At 57.6% G+C, this 20,492-nt stretch overlaps 1 protein-coding gene across 9 annotated transcripts in view; it reads right to left on the reverse strand.

Moving 5' to 3' along the window:
• TSNARE1 (t-SNARE domain containing 1) overlaps positions 1–20,492 on the reverse strand; it is a 123,129-nt gene that overhangs the window by 59,794 nt on the left and 42,843 nt on the right. For 5 of the 9 annotated variants that reach the window (XM_057736187.1, XM_057736189.1, XM_057736185.1 and 2 more), the window contains 4 exons: positions 19,502–19,592; positions 16,755–16,829; positions 16,243–16,302; positions 6,208–6,369 (listed from right to left, as the gene is read on the reverse strand). In XM_057736187.1, the coding sequence (XP_057592170.1) occupies positions 6,208–6,369; positions 16,243–16,302; positions 16,755–16,829; positions 19,502–19,592 (388 nt within the window). The remainder of the gene's footprint in view (positions 1–6,207; positions 6,370–16,242; positions 16,303–16,754; positions 16,830–19,501; positions 19,593–20,492) is intronic. The other 4 variants (XM_057736191.1, XM_057736188.1, XM_057736186.1 and 1 more) reach the window with 1 other exon arrangement.

Consider the following 20,492-nt stretch of genomic DNA (forward strand, 5'->3'; position numbering starts at 1 on the left):
TTCAACCTCCTCCCACCCCCCTGGGGGGACCAGACACTGCCCTGCCCTCCAGACAGGAAGAGCCCACCTCAGCCAGAGTGACGTGACTGGCCGCAGGCAGGTGGATCTGGGCCTCGCGGGCTGGCTCCTGGACTCTGCCGCTCCCTCGGGGGCAACCCCGCGGCCCTGCTCACCCGCCTCACCCAGAGAGGAGATGTCAGAGCACCACGGTCAGGACAGCCCTGCTCCCAAGCGGGCAGCTGGGCTCCAGGCCCAGCTCCGCCACACACACGGCATGGCGCGGCGCGGCCAAGCGGCAGGGCCCCTCCCGGCCTCCACCTCGCCTTTGGGAGAACGGGCGCCCAGGGCTGCCCACGCGCACACTGCTGGCGAGAAGACGCGCCTAAGAAAGGCGGCAGAGCCCTTCCACAAAACACAAACCTGTGGCGTCCCAGCGTGTAGAATGTTTCATCCAGCCACCTGCCACCCACCCGTCCCCGTCCATCCCCCCACCCCCCCACCCCCATCCACCTATCCTCCCCACCCCCCCATCCACCCACCCAGCCACCCTCCCATCCCCGCCATCCACTTGTTTGTTCCAGAGAGAGTCACTGAGTGTCCAGACAGTGCCGTGCACCCTCTGGGGCGCCAGGAACACAGCGATGACTAAACCAGACAAAAATCCCTGCCCCCATGGGGCTTACATTCTCCTGGAGAAAGAGAGAGAGGAACAAGGTAACTAAATGGCACGTTAGACAATGCAGACGAGAACTGAAATTTTAGGTGGGGAACATCTCAGTCAAAACCTCGAGATGAAAGGAAACAAGCTGCTGGAGTGTCTGGAGGAATGAGGTCCTGGCCCTGTGACCTCGGCCCCACTCAGGGAGGAAGGACGGGGCAGCCCACCTGGGGCGAACAAGGAGCCCCGGTCTGGGAGGTGGGACCAAACGGCCCCAGGGCTGGAGAGGGCCGCCCCGCAGAGGACCTGGGAGGACGTGGACCAGAGCCAGCCAGAGGGCGGCAAGAGCACGGGGGCGGGGCGGGGGGGCCGCAGAGCGGAGGGGCAGCCTTGCAGGGACAAAGCATGGGTCACCCGTTAGCATCTGGGCAACAGCCAGGGCCCCAAGGGCCCAGGAAGGGAGCTGGCCGCAGCTGTGGGGACACTGGGTAAGCCACTGGCTGAAGGGAGACCTCGGGCTCCGAGGGCGCCCTTGTGCCCAGCAGCAGGAAGCTCTGGAGGTCTTGCCTCCGCCTTCTGGGAGGACGGTCTCCTGGGAAAGGTGCATCGGCGGAGGGCTGGGAGTGTGGTGGGGACCTGCAGGCACCCCTCCTGCCCGTCCGGAGAGGCCTCCTCCGTCTCCCAGTCCTCAGCTGAGGCTGCAGCCCCAGGGGTCACCACAGTGGCACCCAGGGATGACCCATTTTCCAGTCTGCCAAGCACCCCACAGCCCATTATCTGAGGGTCCCCATTTCTGACTGCCCCGCAGGACTAAGAAACGGCTCAGAGAGGGGCACTGAGGCCAGGAGGGATGCGAGCGGGTCCCAGCCGGGAGCGCTGGCTCCGCCCAGGCTGGCCACAGCCTCACTGTGCGTCTGAAGTGACCCCAGCCCCCCCCTGGAGCCCCACACGCTCAGCTGCAGAAGGCACGGCGGGGAGGGCGCACGGCCACTGAGAACGGGCAGCGGCAACCAGCCCTGCAGGCCAGACCCCAGGGAGGGGAGGGCGAGGCCGCGGAGAAGGTGGGGCTGGCTGGTGGCATCTGCACCGGCTCTGGCACGGCTGCAGTGGACCAACAGGCCCTCAAGGAGCAGGGGACAGGCCTGAGGACAGGCCTGGGGCAGAGCCGTCGCTGGCTGCCAGTAAGGAGGGGCAGCAGCTCCTGGACACGTCTTCACTGGGAGCCCGGACGCTTCCTGATGCCCCACCGATCACGCGGCTTCCTACCTACGCCCAGCCTCACGACGCTGCTCGAATCCAATTAATGCTCACACTCTCGATAACGAGATGGACGTCCCCTCTCCTCTCTGCTCCAGGCAGGGCTGCTGGCCAGGAGGCTGCGAGCCACCAGCACTGCCACCATGGCACCCATCCCCTCACCCTCGGGGTCCTGGGATGTTTGGGGCCCCTGAGGCCTGACCCAACTGAGACCAGTGTCAGGGAGGTGCCCTCGGCCGGGAGGCCAGAGACGAGCCACCTCTGAGACAAGGAGCCCCAGGCTTGGTGGACGCTGCCACGAGCGCCCTCCCGTCGGAGGGACCCACCCCATAGGCCTGGCTCCCGTGCGTACGGAGCTCCCCTGGCCTAAGCCCTCCGGGTGCGCCTCACCCGGGTGGGCCCCAGCCACGTGGCCAACCTGTGGGGAAGCGGGTCCTGGCGTCCTGGCTCCACGGGGAGCGCGTGCCGGGGACACACACGCCCTGGACTGGCACGGTGCCCCTTCGTGATCGGCCACTCTGCCCTCTGAAGCCACTAGGTGCCTCCCCGTCCTCCGGCTGGAAGGGCTGTCCAGAGGAGCCTCCTGCACCCTGGGTGCCTGCAGGCCAAGCACAGCCGTCGTCGGGACAGGGGGCCGGCTACTGGAACACCAGCCACTCAGCTCCCCACCGCCAGGGCCGCCTCTACAGCTCCAGCAGAGGCCAGAGCAGGGGAGGGCGATCTGGGGAAGGGCTTCCGGGCGGCGGGAGCCACGGCAGCAACAGGTGAGGCGCGTTCTGGGCATCACGGGAGCCCGGGGGTGGGGGCGGGTGTCTGCAGGGGAAGGGGGAAGAGGGCGGCGGGGGCCGTCTCACCTTGCCCACACATGGGGAGCCCCCAAAGGCTCTTAAAGGACACTCTGTGCTGCCAGAGGATGGGCTGCCTGGGGAGGAGGGGTGGAGTTCTTTACGGCGCCCCCAGGACAGGACACCCTCACTCGAAACCTAACTGGGCAGGTCTGGGGGCCGCTGGACCAGGCAAGGGCCCAGGATCCCTGGGGGAGGCCCTGGCAGCCCTGCCTCCTGCCCACGCACCACCTGATCCCTGGCCGGCAAGCCAAGGTGCCCGTTGGCCCCTGACAGCCCCTCGCAGACCATCCAGAATGGCAGAGTCCAGAGAGGGAGGCTACCCCCAACCCACCCACTTCATAGATGAAATGACCCAGGTAAGCAGCAGGCCCAAGGTCCCCAGTGAGTGGAGACTTGGGCCTAAAGCCAGGACAAGGCTCCCCAGACTGGCACTTTATTTTGTCCCATAGAATGATCTGGGGGGTGGGGGGGACAGGGACACTGAGTGGACACTGAGCTCTGCACCCTCAGTGCCAGGCTGCTCGGGGCCCAGCGGCCACCCCAAACACACCCATCCTGGACCAGGAAACAGAAAAGAGAACGATGTGAAGGAATCGGATGGGATGAACCTGCTGTCGCAACTTTAATTCCACTTCCTGGGCCTCAGTTTCCCCATCTGTCCACCCCCCCCACCCAGTAGGTAAGTCCCCGAGGGCAGACCAGGGCCTCAGAGGGGCTCCCTGGGCCCACGGCTCACCCTGGTGACACTGTAAATGCACAGGCCCGTGCAAGGCCAAAGCCGCCCGGAATGTGGGGGGCAGGCGGGGGCGGGGTGGGGTGTGCGGTGAGGAGTTTCCACGTGGAAACAGCCTGCCGTCGCCGCCCAAGGTGAAAGGCCACACGTGTCTTCCTGAGGCTGTTCCCACAGCCCCTCCCCCGAGCACCGGCCACTCACTACAGCCCGGCCCCCCGCAGGCCCTGCAGAGCTGGATAAACCACCCCCGAGACCCCTGGGCAGCGGGTGGGGGCCGCCTGCCCTGGGGCCTGCCTCCGCTGCTGTCACAGGCGCGCGCTCCTGGCTGGGAGCCTCAGCACCTCCTGTTTCAGATGCGCTGTCACCAGGACAGCTGCAAACCTGGGGGAGGGCTTTTTAAAGGCTAATGACAGTTTGCGGGTGTTTTTCCCATTTCCAAAGACCGCAGTGGGGGAGGGAGGGAGGGATGCAGGGAGGTGTAGTGCCCAAGACCAGTGGTGCTGCCTCCTCACTCCCACACCACCGCCCTCCGGCCGGCACCTACTTCATAACACAGCACCCCAGGCCGCACACGAGGAAACAGGCAGAACGGCGAGGCCGGCCTCAGGTCCTTCCCACGGCCCCCGACGGAGCCCCAGCCTGGCTCTGAGGGCCACAGATGAAACAGTGAATTCAGGCCCGCCCCGCATTAACTGAGGTCCTAGTCGGTCCAGAGCCCCGCTCCTCTCTCACCAGCCCGGGCCCCTCCATCTAGGCCCCCTGCCCACAGGAAAGCCCACCCCCTGTCTGTACTCACCACTCACATGAGGACGGGCTGGCAGTACCTGGGCCTCCGCTCCCCTGAACCACACCCCGGGGGTCTCTGCGCGGGCACAGAGCTGTACATCTGGACCCCGCTTCAGCCCATCGGCCACGAGAGGTTGTCCAAGCACCAGCCAACCCCTGAGCAAACCCCACAACCTCCTGGGGCTTTGCCCGCAGAGCGGAGGCCCACCTGCTCGGGAGCTCCCGGCATCTCCTGGGGGGTGGCCCGCCCCCCACCCACATCCTCAGGCCCTCAGCCCTGCTGAGGAGCCGGCACCTCTGCTCCCTGCGCACCAGGCCAAGGCCAAGTCAATCCCAAGCAGCCCCTTCACCCCACTGCGCACAGGTGGTCCAGACCTCCGGGTGTGCCCGAGGGGCTGTCGAGGGCTCTTCCTAAGAGCCCTTCAGTTCTCTAGCTGAGGGAAGACGCAAGTCCCTCTCCCCGCTCCCCTCAGGCCTGCCAACACCCCAGGCTGTTGGGGCAACGGCTCCTCATTTGTTCTCAGCTTCTCAGGGGAAGTAGGCCTCACTGTGCCAATAGCAGGATAAAAACATCTCTGTGTGTCTGGTCCTTTCTGGACCATCTCGGCAAGAGGGAGAGGCCTGTCTTCCGAGACACGGCCCCCACGTGGCCACCCTCCTCTCTGGGAAGCGATGTGTGGTGTGAGGAGGGCGGGGGCTCCGCTGAGGCAGGTCCTCTGATGGGGCTGAAGAAACAAGCACTCCTCTGCCAGGTGGGGGGGCCGAACCCCACCTCCCGGGGGGGTCCACCTCCTTCAAGAGTGTAGGACCCGCTCGCTGCAGACACGCAGACACGGCGACAGGTCCTGAGCCAGTTACTCAGTTTCCCAACTTGCCCAAGTCCTTGCTTTCCTAAAAGGAGCTGCTTTTAGGGAAACTTTGTTCCAGAAATCCAGTTCCTGGGCGCTTTGGGGCAGGCAGGCCCCCCAAATTCTCCTCCTGCAGGTAAAACCGAGGCCCAGAGGGAGAAGGGAACACACACACGGGGGCTCATATCCCACTGCCCATGGCTACACACACGCAGGGGCTCGGACCCCACCTCTAAGAGAACCAAGCAGCCCGAGGGCTACATTCTAAATGCACCTCCCACATCAGGAGACAGGAGGCCCCCTAGAAAACTCACACTCACTGGCTCGCACACTCGCTTGCACATCTGCTCCTGCACCTGCACATCCACTCACATACTCGCACACCCACTCAGGTACCTGCTCCCACACGCCCATCTCAGGAAACTACATGCCTCTGGCAGTGGTCACACGATCCGTGGCTGGAGAAACGTCTGGCAGCACATATTACACACGTGCAAACTTCAGAAGAACAAAGAACAAGCAGCCCCCCAACACCCCACGGCTGGATCCCAACACCACCACCACCACCTACTGGCAGCCCCACCAAATTGCAGGTTCAGTTCTCCTGGCAGATCACTGGACCACTCAAAACCTATCCACTGGGAACTGCTCTGAGCTCTGAATGGTCTCAACAGAGTGAAACAGTCTCCTGGAAACCTAAGTGTGCAGAGAAGGAAGCAGCCATGGAGACTAGCAGGTACCTCCCAGGCACAGGCCCTGGGCTCTGGGGCCTGAGGGCTGAGCCCACTAGGAAAACGCAGGGAGGCAGGGATGAGACACAGCGTCAGACTCTGCTGGTTCCCCTGGACTCTGCCCTCTCCACCAGGTGGCCCAGGTGTCCAAGGAGAGGCCGTCAGGTCCAGCCCCTCTGGGCTCGGGTTGGGGGCGGGCCTGTCTGCTGTCACAGGGCAGTGATACCAGCTCAGGGCCAGCCCAGCCTCCACTGGTGGAGTGCCGAGAGCGCCACAGTCAGGCGTCAGGGACACCCGTGTGCACACGCACACACGTGCACACACACGCATGCACACTGGCCCGCACCTCGATCTGCAGGATGGCCTCCTCGCGCAGCCGGATGGCCTCCAGGTCCTCCTCAGTGATCTCTGGCAGCAGCACCTGCTCCTGGCCCTGCCACACGCCGTCACCCCCGTTAAAGATCTTCTCGTCCTCAGCCAGCTCAGCAAATGGCGCCTGGCGACTCTGCTGAGACAGAGACAAGATTACCCCCTCACAGCCCCCTGCCCCCAGGCCAGGCTCCCGGCAGGCACCCAGGAGCCCCCAGCCTGGGCTCTGAAGCTCTGAAGGGGAGTGGCGTGGGGGGGAGGCTCCACCCTGTCACTCAGGGGACATCCCCACAGGGCCATGGGTGCTGGGGCTGCTGTAAATGGAGGGCAGACACCAGGTCCCTGCCCTTCGGCCTGTGTGCCCACCTCTGGCTGTCCTAGGCCCAGCTGTGGGGAGCACTGGGCAGGACCCCACAGACCCCCAGAGCCAAGGGCACACACAAGACCCTGCAAAGCACAGCTGCCACATTCCCAGCTCTTGGGGGTCACAGGCCTCTTTGTGAATCCCCAGAAAGTGCCCTATGTGCACACAAACTCCAGCTTTTCATCTGGGGGCTGTGAGCCCCCCAAAAGCCCATCCCAGAGCTGGTTACAGATCAGGTGCAGCTGCCAGATAGAGGCTGTGGAAACCAAGACACGGACATCACCTGGCAGGGTACAAACCCACCTCAGCTGGGACCAGGCCATGGGGAACGAAAGCCCTGAAGGGGGTTTTCAAGTTGTTTTCTCCTTAACTGATTAATTTACCAAATTTTTAAATTCAATAAAATGCTGGCTTCTTGCTTCAATGAACTCTATCTGCTCCCTGATGGGACAATCTGGGTACAAGTGAGCTGACATCCGTCCCTGAGGTGCTGGGTTCCAAGCAGGGTGTGGGGTGCTCGCAGGGGGCTGGTCTACCCGGCCCCCCCAGAGGTGAGAGAGCAGAAGGCGGAGATGCCCCCCCGCCCCGCCCCAGAGCTGTGGCTCCACACGTACAATGCTTCCAATTTACCTGTAAATGTGCAGCAACAAAGACTACTGACCCACACCCCACAGCCCCCCCACCAGGAAGACACGGAACGGCACACACGCTCCCCCCTTCCCTCCCCAAGGCCTGTCGTGGCTTTTCTTCACGTCGTGTCTGTGACTGTGTGTGTGACTGTGTGTGAACGTGTGTATACGTACGAGATGACGAGGGCAAGAGGAGAAGGCACAGAGGACAGACAGCGCCCGGGACGGCAGCCTGCTCCTTGGAGCCACTGTCTCTGACGCGCCCGACAAGCTTGCAGGGAGCAGCCAGGAGCCCACGTGACAGGTGAGGCCACTGAGGCTGAGGCCACGGAAGCCAGGACAGCCACAATGTGGAGCCGGGGCTGCGGGCCCCCGCCCAGCAAAGGGGGCTCCAGGGCGAGAACCGCAAGCCAAGAGAGAGGACGGGGCCGGCACACTGCTGACCACACATCCTCCTCCCGGCCCGGGGACAGTGCTGTCCTGGAGGCAGAGGTCAGTGCTGGGCACACGGACAGACGGGAGGACAGCTGCCACTGTTCCTGAGCCCTTCCTGTGTGTGTCTGGGCAATGGGGATGGGGCTGAAATGCAGGACTGGCCACCGTCCACAGAACCACCTTCTGCACGTGCCAAGACACTCGAGGTCGGTCTCCCTGGAAGGAGGCTGCAGAGCATCCTGTCTTCTGCTTCCCCTTTGTCACGGGCCCGACATCTGCCTGCAATGAAGACCACTTTCCCACCCCCCGTGCAGCTCAGGGTCACACGGCAAAGTCCTGGACACACTGACGCCAGGGAAATGACTTGGGGATGGGAGCAGTTCAGGGGTCCACTCGGCTGGGGCGGCCCTGCAGACGCAGCAAGGACGTGTCTCCTGTGCCTGTCCTCCCAGCAGACCCTGCTCCCTGCAGGCCCTGCCAGCACCTGCAGGAGGCCCCTGAGGTCGGCAGGAGGAGAACACAATCTAGCGTCCCCGGTCTTCCCTGCACTTTCCGGCCCGCGATGGCCACCCCGGGCCAGGCCTGGGGGTGGAGAGGGTGGGCGCTGCACACCCTACCCACCTGGGCACCAAAAGCAACAAACAGCACAAACAAGAACCGCAGAGCATCTGGACAAACGCCAGCACAGGCGGGGCGCGCGGCACCAGAAAGCTGCGTGCGTGACTGCGGCCAGCAAAGGGGAGACGCCAGGTGCCACCCTTTCCACCACCTCGGCTAGCGGCCCCGCAGGGTGGGCACGCTCCCCTCGGTTACAGGGTGACATGTCCACACACACCCTGTCCTCCTCCCAGAGCCGGCACTCTCCCTGCAGACCACGCAGACACACGCAGCACCTCGTCCCCAGAGTCAGCAGAGGCCTTTAAATAAATAACAACGTGGATGGATGAATATAAAATAAAAGATCTAAAAAATCTGTTGACTAGCACTACTCGTCCAAAGCAGCAATTACCACCTCCCCTTCCCGGTGTGGGCGGGAGGAAGTGCGCAGCGCCAGGCGGGCAGGAGCGGGCTGGGGGCTGGCCCCGCGCCAGGCCACGCCCCCACCGCCTCCCTTTCCGTGGCTCCCAGGCCCCGCCCAGGCTGCAAAGCCGAGTCAGGCTTTGGCCCAGCGGTGGCACCACTGGCCCATCATGCACACCCTCAGGGCCTCGGCATTCCCCTCCGTAGAAGGGGAACAGTGACCACGCCTGCAGCCTGTGGCCCGTGGCCTGTGTTCACTGCACAGCAGCTGTGCTGCCAGGCACATTCTCGCTTCCAGCAGGAGGGGCGGCATCCGATCCCCCTCGCTGATTGCAGGCTGAGGGGACCGGGAAGCTCAGCTCTGCCGCTTACTAGCTGTGTGATCCTGGCGAGTTCCTGAACTTCTCCAACCACAGCCTTCACTTCCATAAGATGGGCTGAAACCACCCATGCCCCAGAGTCACGGAAAGGGGTGACTGGGATGAAGGTGAGGCCTCGACCAGGAAGCACACGTGAAAACAGATGCCGCCTGAAAGCACAGGGCGGGAGCCGTGCAGGTTACTGGGCACAGGACGCACATGCCAATGGGGGACCCCGATGGCGCACCCCTCCCAGTAGTGGCCGCTCCAAAACCGGGCACCTGGCCCCCGCCCACCCAGCTTCAGTGGCCTGGGGCACTTCCTGGGCAGGAGCTTCTAAAAGCCTCCCTGGCAAATCCAACAGCCCCACAGGAAGAGCCCTGGTGCCCAGGGCCAGAGACACAGGAGCACGCCTGCTGCGGCTCCGCTGTAAAGCACAACCTGGCCTGCAGGGGGCAGGCAGGAGCACAAGGGCACGGCCTGCAGGGAGCGCCGCGGACCAGCGGACAGGGAGTCAGGACGGTGAGGACGTGCACGGGGTGTCACGTGTAGCCTCCCGAGGTCTGGGTTTCCGTAGAAGCTCCAAAAACCAAAGGAAAGGGTGCCAGCCTCCCTGCAGGCGTGGACACACAGCCTGGCCTCCACAGGTACGGGCTGCCCTCCCTGAGCGGCTCAGGACAAGGGACCAAGGAGGGAGAGACAGCTGATCCCGCCACAGCCCTCCTCCTGAAAGGATCAGAAAGCACCCTTTATTCTCCTCACAAAGCCTCAATTTGGGTCTTTAGCTCCAAAGCCGGGATTAGGACTTGCTGGCAGGGCGGGCGCTGGGGCCGCGGCACAGGGGACAGCCGTGTGATGGTTTTCCAGCTTGCAGGACAGCCAACAAAGGCGGCTTTCTCTTCACTCCCATGCCAAGGGCTTGGGTTCCGTTCTGACACGTCCGTTAGAAGCCCACAGTCCAACGTGACTGCTGGGGCCAGGCCGAGCGGTTTCCCGTGAGAAGAGACGGGAGGCCGGGAAGGCGCATGGCAGGGGCTTGGCGTGGCCCCCACCCAGGGCCAGTGAACAGCAAGGCAGGACCCAGGGTTCTCAGGGGCTCTGGGAAACAAGCCACTGTCTCTCAAACTCCGACCCAGGGCTCTGCATGGGAAGTCTGTGACCCCGGCGGGAGGGCAGCAGCCAGGACGAGAGCTGGTCACACACTCGGGAAACACAGTTTCTACGTTGTAGCCCCAGGCTGCTCATCCACTTCTCCCAACAGCAAAGGGCTGTGCGTCAGCTGATGGAAATCTCTGGAGACTCAGGAAAGCCCAGGACACAGAACTGGCGTGACTATCGCAATTCTTGCCTGGAGCTGGGGCCCCGGGGCAGGACCAACCCGCCCGGTGCCTGGCGGGCACAGACGACTAGGGAATTTCCCAGCAGACATGAAGGGGAGGCAGTCTTTACTGCTGCGGCCGGGAACACAGGGCTCTGGTGAACCCACACCAAGCTGGTGATGGCGATGCTGACTTAAGAGAGTTCCCAGAGCTGGACAGGCACAGCCCTGCCTCGGGAAAGGAGCCGGCTCAGATGCACCTGGCGGCTGCCCACTAGCTGGGCCTGAGCTGGGTTGAAGGCTGACCCAGGACCCAGCTGAGGCTGCAGCTGACCACAGCCAAGAAGGTCGCCTGCAGAGAGGCCAACCTGCTACAGTCACACCCAGCACTCGGCTCGGAGGAGAGCCAGCAGGCAGCAGGCACCCCTGCTCCCACCAGGACCAGGACCAGGACCACCAGTCTGCAGACAGCGGCCCCCAAGTCTGCAGCATCAATGCGGAAACAGCCCCGGAGTGAAGCCTGCAGTGCGTCACCTCACCAACTACAGCCTGCGGAATGCCTGGAAATCATCTTATCTTTCACAACTTCTCAGATGCACTGTTGACCAACCTCTTTCTCTTTAAAAACTCTACTGAAATAGGACATCAGCCATTGTGTGCACAAACCGCAAGTGTAGGTCTGTGAACTATAACAAAGCAAAGGCTTCTGGGTTGAGATACAGACATTCCAGCCCCCTACTCATTAGCTGCCCCTTACGAAGGGCAGGGGCTACTAACTGCCTGTCAGTTCGGCCCAGTTTTGACCTCTGTCCTCTTTGGACTCACCGTGTGCTCAAGATGTCACCGGGGCCTTGCTGCCCACAGCGCATCCCCTCTGCTGCAAGTCTCCCACTGACGGACTCGGCACAAACGCTCCGTCCATCCCACCGCAGGCGGGCTCTCCCCCCAGTGTCTGCTGCGGTGCATCATGTGTGCTCAGCGTTCTGCTACGTGACTTTCCACTGGGTACACACGTGGGGTGGAGCCACAGGGCCACCGGCGGGAAGACGTTTCAGCCACAGATGTATTCAGCGACCAGAGCAGGGGCCCCCCTCACACTCGCGTCCGGTGCGTGAGCTCTCGGGCTGCCCCGCAGCCTTGCCGGCACGCAGCATTCTTTTCACTTGTGTTGGCGGGTGCGGGTGCGAGGTGTGCAGGGACAGAGCATCGAGGGTTCACTACACCTGCTTCTGCTGACACACACTGAGCACACACCCATGTGATAACCAGCCAGTTCCATGTCCCCTTCTCAATGTGTCCACCCGAGGCGTGTGCCCTTTTATGTTTTGAATTGAGTTGCCTGCCTTTTTCCTATTGACCTGTAAGAGACCTTTCCACGTTACGGATAAAAGTCCTTTTCAGACACTGTCGTGCAAATGCCTTCTCTCACTCTCTGGGTCACCTCTTCACTCTCTTAGGGGTGTACAGACTTTAACAAAGTCAAGCGTATCACTTTTTCTTTATAGTAAGTACATTTTCATCTGTGTGGAAGGAAGACAGCCTCCTACAGTAGCTTCTAGAAGCTTCACTGCCTTACCACTGATATTTAGGTCTGTGATCCAGGGACGTGTCCTAAGCCTGGGAGAACCGAGGGGAAGGATCTGCTGGGGATGGCAGCCTCGTGCCCGTGGTCTCGGCCCCTCCCAGCCACGCAGTGACGGCCCCGGGCCCGGAGCACCTCCTCTCCAAGAGGGTCCTCACAGCCTGAGCCGGCCGATCACCTCGTGTGGACGTCCTGCCCTGCACACTGCTCCTCGGCAACCCCAACACCAAGATGCAGTGGGCGGGGTGCTCGGAGCTGTACTTGACGTGCACTCAACAGGACCTTTCCCAGCTCAACCACCAGCCAATCAGCATCAAGTCCTGTGCAAATCCTGCGCTTCCCACTGCGTGGCAGTGCCCCTCCCACAACCTAGGCAATCGTGTACATGTGGGTCTGCTTCTACATGCCACTCTGCTCCCACGGGTCTGTTTGCTTAACCTTCCACAAATACCACACTCTTTCAACTTCTATAGCTTTATATTGTGGTCTGATACCTGGGAGTGTAAGCCCTCCAGCTCTGTTCTTCAAAACTGTCTTCATTATTTGGGGCTCTTTATATTTACATACAGATTTTATAATCAACTTGACAATGTACATACATGTCATGTACACACACATATTTGAAACCTGCTAGGATTTTTATTTGGATTATATTGAACCTACAAAACCATCGGGTGAGACGTGACATCTTTTTACATCAAATTTTCCAATCTACAAATATGGTGTACCCCTGCATTATTTAATCTTCTGTAATTTCTCTCAGTAATGTTTTACAGTTTTCTATATAGAGGCTTAAATAACTAGACTTCTTCCTAGTTGTGATGCTATTATAAATGCTATTGCTTTTTAAATATCATTTCCAGATTGTCTTTTGCTGGCACACACAGTTTTCTTGCATGTTGACATGATAACAGAAATTCTGCTGTATTCACTTATTAATTCTAAGTTTCATCAGATTCACTCAAATTTTCCAGTTACCCAATCACGTTATCTGTGAAGGGGTTTTTTCCTTCCCACTTTTACACCCTTTATTTCCTTCTCACGTCTTCTTGCACTGGATATGCCCTCAACACAATGGAGAACAGAAGCAATAGTGCTGGACACCATGTCTCGTCCTCACTCCAGGAGAGAAGGTTGTAATACCTCACCAGTAAGTGTGCTGCTGACTGCTGGACTTTCGAAGATACTCCTTATCAGATTAAAGGCATTCCTATCTATTCCTAGTTTGCGGAAAGTTTTGAGTCCCCCTAAGTGGGTGTTGAATTTTGCCAAATGCTCTTCTGTGTCTACTGAGATGATCAAGTAGATTTTCATTCTTACTGTATTAATGTGGTAAGTTACTCTGATTATTTCTGAATGTAAACCAACCTTGCATCCCTAGAATAAATCCCACTTTATAATGATATATTATCTTTATATATATCACGACACTTAGCTTATTAATATTTTGGTTAGGATTTTTGCTTCTATGCTCTTAAGACAGCATGTTATTTGCTGTTTACTAGCCTCATAAAGCAAGGCGGGATACACTCTCTCTTTTTATATTCTACGTAAGAGTTTGTATAAACTGATATTATTTATTCCTCAAATACTTGGGAGAATTTATCAGTAAAGCCATCTAGTCTGAAGTTTTATTGCTAGGATGTTTGTTAATTATGGATTTCATTCCTTTAATAAATACTGGACTTTCCAGATTTTTTACATATTTTGGGAAGTTATACTTTTCTTTAAAAATTTACATTTCATACAAGTTGTAAAATTTATTGGCATAAAGTTGCTCATAGTATTTTACTACTTTTTTTTTTAGTTTTCAGAAGCTATAATTATATAGCCATTTTCATTACTGATACTAGTAATTTGTATTTTCTCTCTGTATCCTGATTAATCTTGTAGGATTTAACAATTTTATTAATCATCCTAAAGAACCAACCTTTGGCTTTGTTGAATTTGTCTATTGTGCATCTATTTTATATTTCACGGTTTCTGCTTTTTCCTATATATTTTCTTCGGATTTAATTTTTTGTTGTTTTTTCTAGCTACTTGAGACTGAGAATTAGATCACTGATTTTCACACTTTCTTCTTTTCTAATATGTATTTTTTAAGCTATAAACTTCCCTCTAAACACTGCTTTAGCTGCATCCCACAAGTTTTGATTTGTTGCATTTTCATTTTGGTTCAGTTCAAGATTGCTTCTAATTTCTACTGTGGTTTCTTCTTTGATCGATGGTTTATTTCAAATTGGATTCTTCAAATTCTCAACCCCTGGTGATTTCTTTTGTTACCAGATTCCAGCCCAATTGCACTCTCGTTAGAGAACACATTCAGTATCAGGTCAATCCTTCAGAATCTGCTGAGACTTGCTTTACCGTTCAGCACATGCATTTTGCGTGTATTCTCCTATGGCTGGTTGCAGTGTCATAAATACCAATTAGGTCAGTGTGTCAACCAACAGTATTGGTTGGAACTTTTATATCCTTACTGAATTTTTTTCAGTTCATTTTATTAGTCAATTAGAGCAGTATGTCCTAATTTCCAACTATGATTGTGGATTTACTATTTTTGCTTTTACTGCTATCAGTTTTGCTTTATATTTCTATCTTTCAGGTATATTATTAGGTACATATAAATTAAGAATTATGTCTTCCATTTGAATTAACTTTTCATCCTTACAAAATACACCTCTGTCGCTCCACTATTAATTCTTCGTGTGGGGTCTACTTATCTTGGTGTTAATATAGCTTTGCCAACTTTCTTTAGCTTATGGTTGCACAATACATCTCTCTTCCATCTTTTTACTTTCAACATTTTCCTGGATTTATATTTAAGGTGTGACTCTTGTAAGCACTATACAGCTTTTTTCTTTTAGCCAAGTCTGACCATCTGTGCCTTTTAATTGGAGGGGTTAGTCCATTTTAGCTTAATGTAAGTGATATTAAATCAACCATCTTACAATTTATTTCCTTTTTCCTATCTTTTCTTGTTGATTTCTCTCTTTTTCTTTTTGCTTTTAAATTAACTGTTTTATTATTTCATATGTTCCTCTCAGTTTATCTTATGGTTTCTAGTCTTATATGGTCCTTTCAGTATGAGCTACAATGCAATATGCATCCTTGGATTATTACATTCTACCTTAAGTCAGTATTTCTGTCACTTCTCTGATGATGCAAGGACACGCTTTAACACCATTTCCCTCCTTTATGTCCTCTGTGCTGTTGCTGCACAAGTGTTTTCACTCGCCCCACACCTTAAACCTCACAGATCATTATCAACATTATTCAACAGTCAACATGCCTTATTCAGTATCCACATTTTATTGTCTCCAGTGTCCATAGTTCCTTCCTCCATTACGATGCTTCCATCTCTGTTTGTCTTCTTTTTTCTACTTTTAGAGATCTCTGTTGATGAATTCTCTCAGTTTTTGTTTCCCTAAAAATGTTTTCATTTCTCACCTTTACTCCTAAAAGATATTTTCACCAGATGTAGAATTCCAGGTTTGTAGTTATTTTCTTTGAATGCTTCAAACATATCTTTCCATTGTCTTCTGGCTTCCATTGTTTCTTTTAAGAAGTCAGCTGTAAGTCTTATTACTCTTTTTTTAAAAATGTGACTTTTTCTTGGGCATCTGGCTTTAACCTGCTTTTAAGACTTTGTCTTTGGTTTTCAAATTTTTATTATGATGTGACTAACAGAAGTTTTAAGAACTACTGTATAACTTTATCCTATTCATCACAGAACTTCTTCAATCTGTGGCTTGAAGTATTTGGACAGTTTCAGAAACTTCTCAACCATTACCTCTTCAAATATTGTTTCTGTCCATTCTCTCTCCCCTCTGTTCATCTAGCACTCCAGTTACACTCTTTCCTGGATTTTCTATCAGTGCCTACTCACAGGAAGGTTGGTCTGGCACATGGTGGTCCTGCACAGCAGGTAGAACTGAGCAATCGTCTCCCTGTATCAAGCCCTTGCCAGAGACCTGAGGGCAAAATGCCAATTTCTTTTTTTAAGGATATTTAATTCATAATTTTATTTTATGTTTTTATTTTATCCATATTTTTATTGAAGTATAGTTGATTTACAATATTGTTTTAATTTCTGCTGTACAGCAAAGCGACTCAGTTATACACATATATACATTCTTTTTTTATATTCTTTTCCACTATGGTTTATCACAGGAGACTGAATATGGTTCTCTGTGCTGTACTGTAGGAACCTGGTCCTCCCTGCCCTTCCCTGGAGCCCCAAGGGCACTGGACTCTATGCTGTTCCCTGATGTCTGCTGACCACAGGAAATACTCAGCACCCACCTGCTGCTGGCCACCCCTCTGTGCCGTGGGAAGCAGTGCTCTGGACTTTTCTGCAATCTTCTGTTGGATAAAGTACAAGAGGAGGGAGATGGGAAGAACAGAAAAGGTGGGGAAGAGAGAAGATGTGGTCAGATAAACACAAAGTACTGGGCAATGACCAACAGCAAGGTGCACCTTCTCTCCAAGACAACAGAGCTGCCCCAGGACTCTGGAAACTGGGAGCTTGGCTGGGCTCGGGGAATGAGCCGCTAGATGGCTTCCTTCCACACACCCAGGCATGTGGAAGGACGGGTGACACCTGTTCTCCTACCTCGCAGGGGGCTGTCATGAGGACGCTCTTGGGCAGTACTCCAGAGGTAAGCACCCCCCACTGCACACGTGCTGCGGTCACACCAGCCGGGTCCTGGTGACTGACTACCAAGTGTCTGCAAGGCGGCCCTTCCTCTGTTTCGGGGCTGGGACTGGACCAGGCGACCCAGAGCGGGCGCGCAGGGGGCCTGCAGGCGCCTCACCTTTTGCACCACTCCATAGCGCTGGATGGTGTCTGAGAGCTGAGTTTTCAGGCGGTCCAGCTGAAGGCACTCCTGCTGCAAAGAGAGAGTGGGACTTCAACAGGCAACCAAGGCCTCATCCTGCTCCCACAGCCCCTCCAGCCCTGGTGCTTCAGCTCCCTACACTCCTGTGCCCTCCTGCCCCTCCTGGCAGCACCTGCACCACAGCCCCCCATCCATCTCCAGCCTCATGGCCATCACCACCGCCATCCTGCCATCCCCATCTACTTCGTCACCCCAGTGCCATCACCTCCGTTCCCTCAAACGCCAGCAAGGGCTCCATGGGCTCAGCCAGCATCACAGCAAACACCATCTCCGCCCAAACCACACGCCTCAACACGGACCACGGAGCCAGCTGCTCTAAGGTGATGTGCCTGCCCAGCCCCAAAACCAGCTACTCAGGTGAGAGGTGTTACGATCCCCATCTGACAGCTCAGGAGATCTAGGGCCCGAGTCCTAAGTGACCTGTTCAAGGTCACATGGGTGGTGGAGCCACGCCCTGAAGCACCCAACCGCATGTGAGGTTGCATCTCATCCCCAGCAGCAGAACTACAGTAAGCAAACCATCCATCCTGCCCCCAGCACCTCAATGCCCACACATGGCCTCTGTCCTCCTGCTGCAATGGGACCTCACCTCTTGTTTGCCTCAGCACCCCAGTGTCCAGAATGACGCCTGGCACATAGCTGGCACTCAAGACACACTGACAAATGAGGGAACGGGAGAGCAAGCCCAGGACCCTGGCACCACCAGGCTATCAGCAGCCACAACCCCTCCTCTCTCACCACACAGCATGGCACCAACAGAGCCACGCCAGCCCCAGTGTCCTTGGACCAGGATGCAGACACAGGCTTCCAGCCCTCTCCTGCCCCCGGCACCTCCTGTCAGCTCCCAGGAGGGCCCTGGACACTCCCCTGACCCTGCATCTCAAGTCCCAAAACCCAGCTCTTGCTGCCACCATGCACCCCATGCAAGTCCACAGGTGAGGAGGAGCCACAGGGGCACCAGCAGGCCAGCCATGTTTTGGGAAACTGGCTCTCCAACACCTGTCCTTCGAGGGCACTTGACGGTGTCTGGGCCTCACAGTTCTGCCGCTCTGTGGAGCTGGTTCCACTGTCCAGGTGAGGCTCGTACAATTGGCACCATACGCATGCCCCAGGACAAACCTAAACGCCTAAGGGGCTATTTAGCACTTCTGAGCAAAACACTTCCAGCTCTGCAGCCCATGTGATCCACCACCAGCTCCAGATGACGGGCTCAGCCTTTCTTCTCTGAGAGAGTAGTGACCACACTGCCCACCTGGACAGACGTCCTCCCACAGGACGTCTGTATCCTCCCGGCATCTGGCAGAGTAGGTGTTCAATAAATGTTTACTGGTTCTCAGATAGGTGGATGGGTGAGAAGATGGGTGGGTAAGTCAGTGGATGGATGGGTAAGTGGATGGAGGGATGGATGGAGAGACGGGGGCTGGTAGGTGGGTGGGTGGATGGAGAGAAGGATGTATGAGGCTAAAAGTGAGCCCTCTGAACTCCCAAGGGGCTCAACTCTGCTTTCCCAGCCCTCGTGACATACACAGAGCTGCAGACATGGGTCACAAACCCACACATGAACAAGCCCACAAACACCAAGGCCTAAGAACCGCTGCAGATACTGCCCACGCCACGTGAGCCCTGGATAAAAGGCCAGAACCAGGCGCCTGCCTCTGGTCCCGACGACCAGGCTGTGACTGCTGCATCACGTACAAGGCAGTGCCCAACGCTGCGGGCAAAGCTCTGAGTGCTTCCTCCACATGAGACCCCGGGCACACTCCACCCACCCAGTCTGGGGACACTGACCCCTGCTTCTAGGACTTTTTTAAGGTGTATTCTTTTTTTTTTAATCAAAGTGTAACTCAGCTCTCTGAGCTGGGTCCACTTTTATCACTAAAGTGTTAAGTTTTATTAGGTAAAATCTACGCACCTTAAGTGCACAGTTAAACCTTTTAAGTGTAAGTTTCAGTTGCACAGCCATCGCCAGCACCTGGTTTCAGAACATTTCCATCTCCCCTCAAAGCTCCGTGTGTCCTGCGGGGGCCAGTCCCCAGCCCGGGCCACCACGTCCACTTTCTGTCTCCACAGGGACCTCCGGGCCCCTCGGATGAACAGCGCACACCGCACTCCTCCGCCTCCGGCCCCTCCCGCGCAGCGGGCGCCCCGTGTTCGCCACCGAGTCTGCCGCTCACGGGCAGGGCCTCCCTGCGAGAGGCCAGCCTTCAGCATTTAGGATGTGGAGGCGGGTCTCGGGGCCCCTGCTCAGCTGCGCCTCTGGGGCTGGAAGGCAGCCCTGGGCCACGTGCAGACGCACGGCCAGCAAACGGCTTCGCTGAACAGGCCCCTGCTCCGCGACACCCGAGGGCTTGAGCACGCCGCCCCAGCCCCGGGGGCAGCGGGCCGGGTGTGGGTAACCTGCCCGGCGGGGCGGGGCGGGAGGGTGTGCGGGGCCCGCGGCGAGGGCGGCGGCGGGAAGCGGCAGGCGGGGGAGGGGCCCGTGGAGCGGGGGGGAGGGGGGCGGGGCACTCTGGCCCAGGAGGTCGGGAGGCCAGGGCACCCGCACCACCGCCTGGCCTGCGGCGCTGCCCGCGGAACGGCGGAACGGGCAGCCGCGTGGCCCGCGTCCGTCTCCCCACCCCGCGCCCCAGGCCCCGCCCCCCTCTGGCGCCCAGGGAACGTACCCGGGAGCAGCCCCGCAGGAGCTCGGCCGTCTGCTTCAGGGCGCTGGTGCTGGCCGCGATCGTGCGGTTGGTCTCCTGCTGCACCGCGTGCCTGGGGCGGGCGTGGGGGGCGGAGGGGAGAGAAGATGGGGGGGCAGAAGAAAGGGGGAGCGACACAGAAGGGCAGCAGAGCGGGCGGGGGCTCGTGGAGGGAGCAGAAAACGGACAGGAAGGGAAGAACCGAGCACAGGAAAGAGGGAACAGGTGGGAGGAAGCACACAAGGACAGGCCCGGGGAGGGCCAGACACGAGACGGAGCGGGGGGAGGGGGGTGGGCGAGGTGGGGGGAGGGGGGGAATGACGTGACACGGTGAGCTCAGGTCAGCGCCCGGGAAGAAGAGTGGCCGCAGAGATGGCCCCGGGACCATCGCTGAGGAAGGCTCGGCCCCCTTGCAGGCCTCCGGGGGCCGCCCTGAGACTCCCAGCTCCAGGCCCAGGAACACGGGGAGGCCAGGCCCAGGGTCTCTCCCAGTCCCTCGGTTTATGATTCTGAGTGTGACCTCGAAGGCGCTGAAAAGACCAGCCCCTCGTCGCCTGGGGCCGACCACTGCCCCTGTGAATGAGTGACTCGGAGCAGACACTGCCCTCAGGCCTCCTGCGGGCTCACAGGTCCAAGCGAGAAAAGGGCCGGGCCTGGCTCCGGGGCGCAGACCCCAGAGAACCTCCTGACCTTCGAGCTGCAGCACGGATGCCCCTCTTTGCCCCCTGCGGGACCCCTGCGTGGCAGGGGTGGGCGTGGGCACCGGGCCACCCTGGGCTGAACGCGGGGAGTCCTGAGAGGCCACCCATGGAGCTGGGCACCGTCTGCCAAGGTGGACACCTCAGCAGGCACGGGCCGGCTCCAGGTCCCGACGCTGGCCCTTGGGTCGCACAGGGTGGCGGCATGCGGGAGGGGGCGGTCGCCCTGCGGGAGGGGCTCGGGAGTGGCATGGGAAGGAGACCCTGCGCCAGCC

This window comes from Hippopotamus amphibius, chromosome 5 (genome assembly GCF_030028045.1).
Source record: "Hippopotamus amphibius kiboko isolate mHipAmp2 chromosome 5, mHipAmp2.hap2, whole genome shotgun sequence".
Lineage (NCBI taxonomy): Eukaryota > Metazoa > Chordata > Mammalia > Artiodactyla > Hippopotamidae > Hippopotamus > Hippopotamus amphibius.